Source organism: Bubalus kerabau, chromosome 3, assembly GCF_029407905.1.
Source record: "Bubalus kerabau isolate K-KA32 ecotype Philippines breed swamp buffalo chromosome 3, PCC_UOA_SB_1v2, whole genome shotgun sequence".
Lineage (NCBI taxonomy): Eukaryota > Metazoa > Chordata > Mammalia > Artiodactyla > Bovidae > Bubalus > Bubalus kerabau.
In genome coordinates, this window is record NC_073626.1 from 42322137 (window position 1) to 42333179 (window position 11043).

An 11043-nucleotide genomic window follows, 5' to 3' on the forward strand; every position below is an offset into this window, starting at 1 on the left:
CTAAATCAAATGGCACCTACGGCTACAGTCTGGGTCCTTTTGTATGCATTTCAGGCCTACTCGGCAGGGACATACGATGTTGATGGCGCTCCTGGTCTGCAGAAAATGGGTGAGAGAGTTGAAAGCCACCAAGGAGCAGGGAAGAAGGAGGCTTAAACTTCTTGGGGAGCAGAAGCAAGAGCCCAAGTGATGGAATGAGACAGACTTGAGGTCTGACAGCTCTACAGCTCATAACACTGTGGCCTCAGGCAAGCTTCTTTGTCTTAGTTCCCTCATCTGTCAAATGGGAATACTAAGGGACTTCCCTGGCGGTCTAGTGGCTAAGACTCTGAGCTCCCAATGCTGGGCCCAGATCCCTGGTCAGGGAACTAGATCCCAAATGCCGCAGCTAAGAGTTCACACGCCAGAACTAAAGATTCCCCCATGCCGGGATCTTTAGACCTAGTGCAGTCAAACAAATAATTTTTTTAAGGAAATAATAGTAACCCCATTTGTCATTGAGGGAATTAAACAAAACGAAGTAGATTAAGTGCCCATAATGAAAAGACCCTCTGGCTACTTCAGCTGTAGAGTTAGGCCACAGGAGGGACCTGGCTGTCTTCCTGAGCACTGGCAGTTCTCCAGACAGAGAGATGGAGACTGAGCCCAGCCTCCCTAGAAAGGTTTGGGCCCAGGGCCAGAAAAAAGGCAAGAACAAGACGCACTGTGCGTTCTGCTCCCTGCATTTCCACCAGCTGATAACAACCATGTTCACTGAGCACCGTCATTGCCAGGATCACATACTTTTTTCAACAAGCTGGTCGGGTCGGTACCTTAGTCCCATTTTACAGATGAGGAAACTAAGGCTCAGAGAGAGAAATGATCTGTCTAAGGTCACAAAGACAGGGGTTGGTAAAGCCAGGGTTTAAATTCAAATCCAATCCCAAAACCGTCAACCTGCCTGGGCAGCTCCTCTCAAGAGATTCAGTCATTGCGGCAGCGTGGTAGGGATGGATTGGGAGGTCTTTTCCCACCTGCTCTTCGGCAGTGATGTTAGAGTAGAGATGCTCATTCATGCAATAAACGTTTGTTGAGCAACTACTATGTGCAGGCACTAAGCTGGGGGGTAGGGGGTTCCAAAGTGAATATGCTTTAATCCTGCTCTTGCAGAGCTCTGACCAGTGGTGGAGGCAGACAGAAGGCAGGCAAATCAGGGAGATACATGCTCTGCTGAGGGTGTGGGTCCCGAGGGTATGCGAGTTCCAAGGAGGGAAGGATTCTTGGAGGAGGTGCCTGGAGTTGCATTGCAGGACGATCAGGAGTTTGCCAGGTGGAGAGGGGGGAAAGGATGCTTCAAGCAAAGGGTGAAAAAAAAGGTGCAGCCATGCGGGGTTTTTGAACCATCCCCACCCTACCTACCAGCAGGGGCTGCCCCACGGGGGCAGGGTCTCACCTGGGGCAAGCACGTCATGGTTATTCTGGCCCGAGGGGCACAGAAGGCGCCACCAGAGTCCAAGTTGATGAGACAGCAGTCACTGAAACACTCAGAGTGATGGGAGCACCTAGCCCCGTTTGCCTGTGGGGACAACCCCTAAGTCACCAGCTCTCTGGCCATGTGTGTGGGGGGGGAGTCCCCTGACACTGCCAAAGCCCCATGGATCCAGAAAGAGAAGTCCTAAAGAAGTTCACCCCCACGTCCCAACCCCCACTGCACTCAGAGGAGCAGGGGAGAGGAAGGGGGAAGTTAGGACTTTTCCCTCTGCTTCTTCTTTCCTGGGGGACCCCCTCACCTCTGTGGGTCCCAAAGGGTCAACTGTGTTGAAGGACCAAATACTCCCCATCACACTTTAGTGGGGGATGCGGAAGGGACAGAGAATGGGGTGGAGAGAAAGACGAGGAAGGAAAAGGAGGAAAGAGCTGCGTGCTTACAAGGGCACGGAGAGGGGCAGACGCTAGGGCAGGTGTGCAAGGCATGACTTGAGGCAGGACTGAGTGTCCCAGAGAGGGGAGGGGAGGGGGCTAGACAGGGGAGGGGAGGGGGAGGATGCTGCTGGTTATAAGGCCACTTTCTTTTACCTCCAGAGCCACTAGGGAGGTGAAGCAAGGGCTTTGAAGTCCTTTGGGAGCACACCAAGCTTCCAGCCTGAGAAGAAATCCCCAGTAGGGGGTGGTCCCCTCCCCCCCTCTCCCCCCTACCTCGCCCCGTCCCCCACTTCTCTCTCCAAACCCAACTGGCCCCTTCTAGATGGAGAGTGATGCCCCGGCCACCACCCTCGGCTAGAACGGAAGGTTCAAAATGTTTCTTGTCTCACCTTTGTAGACCCCTTTTTAAAGAGTGCGAACTCTCCCCAGCAGGGGAGCAGAACCCCCGAGAGGAGGAGCGCGATGGCCAAGGCCATAGGCTTGGGAGGCAGAGGTGCGGCGGCTCCGCGAAGCCCGAGTGGCGGTGGGGAGAAACCCTTTGGCAGCCTCGTGACCGGTGCCCCCGCGGCCGCCCTGGGCTGGAGGCGGAGGGTGAGGGAGTTAATGGTCACAGGGCGCTCGGGAGCCGAGGCCAAACCCCGAGGAAACACTTTCTAGCTCCCAGGAAGCTCCTGGCCCGCGAAAAAGAATGAGACCCTGATTCAGGCTTTGACAGGCCAGATGATTGGATTTTTGGGGCCCTGGGGCCTTCCGTGTGTAATACTTAACAAGTAAAAACTTAAAACTGTAAACTAAGACTTTATCTTGCAAAATTATGCAAATTTATATGCTGAAATGAAAACAGCTGGCTTCTTGATATTCGGACTCTCTCTCTGCCTTTGCCGCACCTACCTACCTCCTGGCCTACCCTATGATTTGAACAAGCCAGCCTGGACCTCTGGTGTTTCCCATACCCTCTCCAGGCCCAGACATGTGGTCTGTAGAATCAGGAGCCAAGAGAAGATGACCTCTAAGACCTAGAGGTCTCCCAGTTCTAAGAAGTCGATGAAGTGTCTAAGAATCTGTGAATCGTATGTGACTCAGCCATCTTGGTATGAGAGCAGGATGGAGGACTGGAAGACTGGGAAGGAAAAGGAGGGTTCTTTGGGGAGAGCTGCAGGCAGCAATCATGGGCCCTGGGGGAGGCAAACTTGCTTCATCTCTTCCTTCTGGATGAAACTCCCACCTCATCTCACCCTGGGCTGCTTCTCTGCTTTTAAAATTTGGCTCCTGGATTTCCCCAGTGGTCCAGTGGTTAAGAATCCACCTACCAATGCCGGGTCACAGGTTCGATCCCCACTTGGAGAAGATCCCACATGCCGCAGGGCAACTACTAAGCCGGGGCACCACAAACACTGAGCCGGCTCCCTAGAGTGTGTGCTCTGCAACAAGAGAAGTCACCACAGTGAGAAGCCCATGCACCACCACTAGAGAGCAGCCCCCACTCTCTGCAACCAGAGAACGCCTGTGCGCAGCAAGGAAGACTCAGCACAGACAAAAGTAAATAAATATAATACAATTTAAAAAATATATGTAAAATTTGGCCCTTAAGATCTGAGGAGCCCTGACTTGATGGGGTGCCATAGACTGAGTTGTTCCCCCCTCCCCCAAGTTCGTAAGTTGACACCCTATCCCCCAGTGGGATGAGATTTGGGGTGGGGCCTTTGGGACATAATCAGGGTTAGATGAAGCCATGAGGGTCCCCTCAGGATGGGATTAGCACCCTCATGAGAAGGGACCCCAGAGAGCTTACTGTCTCTTTCTCTCTGCCATGTGAGGACCCCGTGAGAAGGCAGCTGTCTGCCAGCCAGAAAGAGAATTCTCACCAGACCAGACCATCCTTAACCTGGATTTTTAGCCTCCAGAGGGTGAGAGATAAACGTCTGTCGTCTAGGCCAGACTACGGTGTTTTGCTGTGGCAATGTGAGCTGACTATTATAGAGGTTTAGGTCTTTTCTTTAAGAAGAGCGGCCCCCACTGTCCTCAGAGGGGTTTGTGTCCAAGATCTCCGTCAGCCCTCCCTGCATCAGTCATGGTAATTACCACAGTCTGTCATAACAGAGAACTCTTGAAATTTCAGTGGCTGGGCACAATCATGCATTACTTGTCAGGCATGTAAGTTTTGATATGGGGCAGGAAGACTCTTCCATCTCATAGCCGCATCATCTGGAAGACTGGCCCCCAAGGTCCTTATGGAGGAAGCGAGAGAGAGGAGGAGGAGGTACATGGACACCTCAATGCCTCCGCCAGGCCTGACAGCGGCCTCTTCCACGCACACCATTGGCCACAACAAGTCACGTGACCCCGACCTTCTGCAAGGGAGGCTGGGAAATCCAAGTCCCAGAAGCGTTAGCGTCTACTATCGTTTCTGCTGCAGGTTTTACAGGTGAAGAACCCAAAGGCTCAAGGTAAAATAATTTGCCCAAATAACAGTTAAGTCACAGGATGAGATATCAACCCAGGGCGTTCTAGCTCAAGGTCAAGCTCTCCCCATGCCCCACTGCTGTGGACAGCCAGAAGTCTTTGTCCCCTAAAGGAATTTCTGCCATCCTTTGTTTCCTGTCGGTAAAGCGCATTGTGAACCCAAGAGGCGCCCCAGGGTATAATAATTCTTCGTGTGGAGTCACCTACTTCCCTGAGGTATTTGGCCCTTCCTTCTGTGTTTGATAATGGGTAAATAGTGTTTCTTCTCAGGAAAGGGACTGATGTGGGGGCAAGAGACCAGTGATATGTCAGGATTGGCAGGTTGGAATTCTTGATCCGAGGCCCAGGAACCTCAGAGAGGCTTAATGAAGGCCCCGAGGGGGAGGTAAGCCCCTGAAATTCTAAATTCTCTACAAAAAAAAAGAAAAATTTTTTTTAAGGCACACAGGACTGCATTAGCCTCAGAGACTGGTTCAGAAACTTTGGGGTTTTTTTTTCTTTTTTAATTTTTTTGAAGTCTAGTTGATAGAGCCTTCATTTTTAAAAATTATTATTTTGTTTGACCATGCCTCACAGCATGTGGGATCTTAGTTCCCCGACCAGGGATTGAACCTGCACCCCCTGCAGTGGAATCTGAGCCACTAGGGAAGTCCCACTAGTGCCTCCATTTTAAGGTGAAGAAACTGAGGCCCAGAGACAGCAGGGACTTCCCCAGGTGACTCAGCAGAGCCAGGGCTGGACCCGGGCTCCTGACTCCAAGTCCTGTGCTCTTTCTTTTGCACCAATGGCTTGTTTCCCACATCCAGCCGGCACTGGTCACAAGCACAAATCCAAGACACATGCGCAGTGTGAGGGGGTAGGCATCAGATTACTAGGGTCCCTGAGACACCTGACGTGTGAGAGCGACTCCAGCTCTGCCCTTTGGCCAGGACCCAAACCTGGGCAGCCCAGTCTCATATGAGGAGAAGGGGGCAGGAAGGGCCTGGCTGGTGGTCCTCTGTTCTCCCACCCCCGCAACCAGCCCCCATCTCCCTCCCCATCCATTCCCCCATCCTCAGACGCCCTCCAGCGTCTTCTCCTTCCCTGCATCTTTCTGTTGGTTTCCATAACAATATTCTCACTGATCTACAGCAAAATGGGAAAATATTAGGGCAATGTGGTTTTTGTTCTTGTCGTTAAACATATTTAAAGAACCATTCTTTATTCTGAAATTGCATCCTTCCTACTTTCTTGGCCTTCCAATGCGTTTTTATGAAACAATGGAAAATAAGACAATACCGGTAGTTTTATTTGGTTTTCCATGTTGTTTCTTGGCCAATATATTATACACACACACACACACACACACACACACACACACAAATTCTGTCAGTTTCTTAAAACTTTTGGAGCTTTTAATCAATCTGGGAAATCCAAAATAGAAATCTGGTGAAAACTGCCCTAGGTAAAAAAATCACCATTTCTCTACTCATTCCTGAAGGAATGCTCAAGGGAGTCTGAGGAGAATGACGAGCAGAGGCTGGAAAGAGCCTGGGAAGTAGAGGCTTCCTGGGGAAGAGGACAGGCGGTGTCCGTGGGTAGGGCGCCGGGGTCCTTCTGGTGCCCAGGACAGGCAGGGAAGCCTGCAGCCAGGGACAGTGCTCTTCCATGAGGGCTTGAAAGGGGACTACGATTTGAGCAGGCTGAGAGTAAAGGCTTGCAAGCAGGGGTCCGATTCCCTGGTGGTCCAGTGGCTAGGACTTGGTATTTTCATGGCTGGGGCCCTGAGTTCAATCCCTGATTGGGGAACTAAGATCCCACAAGCTGCAAGATTTGGCCAAACTAAACATACAAGCAGGAGTCCAGAGGGACAGAGGTTTGGAGGTGAGAATGAGTAGGGGACAGGCTGGCTCTCTGCCTACAGAGAATGCAGGGTGGAGTCGGGGTGGTCAGTGCTCCAGGGAACTTGGGGGACCTTGGGAGTAACCCCAGTTGTGGTGACTCCTTAGTGGAAAGCTGTGCCGGAGTGGGACCGAGCCTGGGGTCCAGGCATTTCCTGGGGATGGGGCTTCTCTGCTGCTCTGTGAAGACAGGAGGGGTCTCCTGAGAGAGGAAGAGGCCCAGTCCTAAGAGAGGTTACCTCATATCCATCCTCAGGTCATCTCTCTCTCTCTCTCTCTCTCTCTCTCACACACACACACACAGCTCCCATCTTATTTCTTCTCAGGACAGACTGGTCCTGGGGAGGGCTGTCAGCTAAACGGGGGAGGAAGACAGGCTTGGAGGGAGAGGACAGAGCTGACCACAGCCTCGCCTGCTCCAGAGGTAGCCAGCTCTTGGACCCCGAGGCGTCTACCTGGAGGACAGAAGTGGGTAGTCACACCTGGTGGCCTGTGTGCTACTGTGTTGCTCTCCACCCACGAGAGCATCTCGACAGGTTAGCCTATGATGGAGGCTTCCTCAGAGGGGCCACAGAGGGCTCCCCACAGCCTCTGAGTTCGGGGGAAATGTTCATGATGAGGTTCCTCAGAGATCTCCATGCAGCTTCAGGTGACAGAGGGGTGGCCCGACCTGGCGCCCGGCCCGCACTGCCCATGTGGATGGGAGCTTCGTCCTTCTCTGACTCAGTGGAGCCTCTGAGCCACAACCGTACTTAGTCTCTTGGTCAAAGAGTGTTTCTGGCCTCCTCAAGGAGCCATGATGTAATCACAACCCCTTTAGATACACGTCAAAGAAATGCAAGACTAACTTGTTTTAAAAATAAAAGCCAAAGGAACAGCATTGGGCCAGCAGCTGTGTGAGGCTGGCCTCAGGGGCCCAGGGGCACACTCCCTGATATTAGGTGTCTCCTCCTTGGCATTAGCCTTTGTGGGGGCCTCAGTCTGTCTGTCTCTTGGGAGGGTGGCTGCCTCTCTGGACAGTGGCAGGGCGGTGGGCAAAGCTGTGTAAAGCCCCAAGCCCCTCCCCTCAGCACCCATTATACAAAACCCTAGAAGACTCGACTGGCCCCAGTTGGGTCAAGCAGTGTGGCCAGGGGGCCAGGGACTGTTACTGGTGGGACTTTGTGAAGCCTGGTCAGAGCAGGTTCCCAGAGGCAGGGACATGGGGGGTTGGGATGGGAATGGATGCCGGTGGGCAGGAGGATTGCTGTGCCTCCAGATGCAGAAATCCATCATGGTTAAGTTTCTCTAGCCTGGGCAGTGCCTACGGAAGGGTCCTCAGAAACATGTGCCCACTGCCTCCTAGCCCCGCAAAAGCTGTAAGGTATGTTCCATAGACCACTGGGTTTCAATCTTTTTTTTTTTTTTTTTACTACAAAGATACTTTTTATACTGGTATTCAGAGAACTAGTAGATATTGTTGGCATCCATTCCAACTGACTGACTCTGTCATGTTGGTTGTTGAATATTTGGATTACTATCACTGCAAACGTGTGTGTGTGTGTGTGTGTACACACATATGTAACATGTATATGTGTATGAAACAAGTTTCACAAAAGAATACTAACATTTACTATATGTGATCTGCTCTGAGATTTTCTATTCTATTTCATCTTTTCAGAATGTTGATTAGAAACTTATCGTTGCTGGGGGGAAAGATGGGAGAAGTGACAGTTAGGGAGTTTGAGATGGACAAGTACACACTGCTATATTTAAAATAGATAACCAACAAGGACCATAGCACATGGAACTGCTCAGTTATGTGGGAGCCTGGATGGAAGGGGAGTTTGGGGGAGAATGGGTATATGCATATGTATGGCTGAGTCCCTTAACTGTTCATCTGAAACTGAAAATATAAAAATATTGTTTGTTAATTGGCTATACCCCAATACAAAATAAGAAGCTTAAAAAATAAAAAAAAATTAAAAATATCGATCAGAATTCCAAATTGATTTCACTGCTCACTTATGTCCATATTGAGTCCAACTAGTTTGACTGCCCAACCCACTGTAGATACCTTGGCAGCCTCCACTGCCCATTCATTCACTCATTCAACAAACATTTTAGCGACACTTACTCTGTTTGGCACTTCATCATCAGAGTCCATTTGCAGATAACAGACACCACTGTGCCTATTTTAAGCAAAAAGGGATATAATATAGTAACTGAGGGCTTATAAAGTCTTCAAAAGGGTTGAGGGGTAGAATCTAGGCTGAACTTCCTGGAATAAAATCTATTTAAAAACTGAGCTGCCAAGGAAGCTACCAACTCTGCCACCATTAGCAGCCTGGGAGTCAGGAGGCCACCGCTGTGACTGTGGGCCCCAGGAAACACACACCTTAGCTGTGCTCTCAGAATCAGGAAGCTGCCATCAGAAAGTATTGCCTGTATTTGCTCTATCTGTCAGGGGTCTAAAAGAAGAAAAAAGTCTCCCACATTTCCAGCCCTAAGGTCCAGGGAGGAGGTGGAACAAAGGCCGAAACAAGTCAATCTACAGCAGCCGCCTCCGGGACGAAAGGTCTGGATGTGGCACGGGTTACCTGAATGGGGTGGAGGTCGATTTCTCTCTATAGGAAAACTTTTCAATGTTTACAGCTACAGATCACTTTGAATGTCAGCCTATGCTTTTTATTCCTGTGCTTCTCTGTCTCTCTCTTTTTCTGGCCATGTCATGCAGCTTAGATTACATTAGTTCCCTGACCAGGGATTGAACCCATGCCTTTGGCAGTGAAAGCACAGAGTTCTAACCACTGGACCACCAGGGAACTCCCTGCTTCTCTTTCATACATATTTAACATGTCTTTTTTTTTTTAATCACATCTTCATTGATCAGGGGTTTTGCCCACCGCCCCCACCCCCACCTCGGGAATTTGTTAGGGAAATCCCATGCTTCACAACCTTCTCCCTTACCAACTTGCACACCCACCCTGGTACACGCTCAGAAAGGTGAGCTTCCACTTCCTGCTCCCTTGTCATTTCCTTCCAGCTGCAGTCCAGAGAGAGTGCTCCCTCTGCTCTGTGCCATTGTCAGTCTTTACTGAACTAATGCCCAGGGTCCAGGAGCTGCTGATGAGGAGCTCTGTCCTCTTTCAGTCATTGGCCACTTGAACTTGCTCACCCCCTTCTCAGTTGCTACGGCAATCATAGTTCCCCCCTCTAAAAACAGTTGTTTCACAGACAGATGATGGTAACTGCCATTTGTGGAAACCAAGGCAAAAAATGGTCCTGGGAGAGAATTTCCTGGTACTCCAGTGGTTCAATCCCTGGTCAGGGAACTAAGATCCCATATGCCACATGTTTTGGCCAAAAAAAATTTTTTTTTTTTTTAAAAGATGGTCCTAGGAAAGATGGGCGGATAGATGAGTTTACTCTTTGATGGATCCAACTCGCTCCTGTCCCGGGTACCCAGCTCTGTGCTCACCTGCCAGCTCCTACTTAAGAGGATACAGAAAGAGCACTCAAAGCTTGAAAAATATTTGTTTAATAAGAAAATTATGAAACAAGTAAATTACTAATAGCAGAATTTCATTTACCAAGACAGAGCTGTAGGATATACAAATAGGTTTGGCTGCAGCAAAAGAAACCATGGAACCAATGGCTTACTATAAGACAGAAGTTTATTTCTCTTTCCCATAACATCCCAAGGATATGCAGTCCAAGGCAAAAATGGGGTCTCATGGTCTCAGGGGTCCAGGCTGCTTTAGTTTCACTGCTCTGGCATCTATAGTCATTCTCTTCATCAGCCTGGTCAAAGATTGCCTTATTGCCTGTTCGTATTTCAGGTATGAAGTGAAGGATGAGGGTGGGTGTGGGAGGGCCTGACTGTTTGCTTTAATACTCTCCACTCCATCAGTCAGTCATGTTCGCAAGAAAAACTGGGAAATGCAGTGTCTACTGTAGGAAGCCATGTGCCCAGGTAAAAATCAGACATGGGCCACAGTCTAAAGTATGTGTGTGTATATGTATGTATTTGCCAGGTGGTATGCTTTTTAATTCCATATGTTATACTCACAAAGCCCTGTCTAATCTTCTTAACCATGCAATCTCCATTCTATGTCCTGTCTCCTGGACTCCAGCACCCTCCCCCTCCCAGAATACAAGTACCCAGAGTGATATGAGAGTAGAGAGGCCCTCCAATAAGGATTCATTTCCCTTTGTCAATCTAGACCAACAGGGTTGGGCCACAGTGGCTCTCAATTTACATACAACCCTTGGAAATAAAAAAAGTTTGCCAGCCATGTGCCCAGAGTATGACCCTGGAGCTGGGCAGTTAACCTTGATGGTTTCTAGTCTTAGGAGACAGGATCTGTTACATAGCACCTCCTACCCCCTTTCCAATGATGGTGCCCCCAACCTTGGGGAATTTTCCCTGAGGTTCCATCCAGAGGTCAGATCTTGGGAACCAGATCACTGCCTTGGAAGTAGCTGAGGTTCCCACACTCGCTCTGGCAGCCTCGATACTCTGGTGCCTTCAGTGCTCTGATAGAACACCAGGAAATGCCAGAGATGGGACCCAAGTTCATGAACTCGGCTCTCTTTCTCTGCCTTCCTTCCCTCCTTTTACTCTATTGTATGTATCTAGGTCACTGTATCTTGAACAATGACTTGTAAACTATTTTAAGAAAATCACATTTCTATGTTTTTCTATTACTATTTGTTTGCTCCTTGCTCATTCATTTTGAAATCTGTTACTTGTTGGCAGATAAGCTATAGCAGATGCCAAACATTTAGGTGAAAAAATACCTTTTCACTAAGACAG

At 49.6% G+C, this 11043-nt stretch overlaps 1 protein-coding gene across 1 annotated transcript; it reads right to left on the reverse strand.

The window, feature by feature from the left end:
* CLPSL2 (colipase like 2) lies at positions 1-2378 on the reverse strand. Its single transcript, XM_055574422.1, has 3 exons — positions 2292-2378; positions 1433-1555; positions 1-96 (listed from the first exon to the last, which is right to left on the reverse strand). Exons 1-3 carry the CDS (start codon positions 2376-2378, stop codon positions 1-3), a joined length of 306 nt encoding a protein of 101 aa, XP_055430397.1.
* Between the last annotated feature and the right edge of the window lie 8665 nt (positions 2379-11043).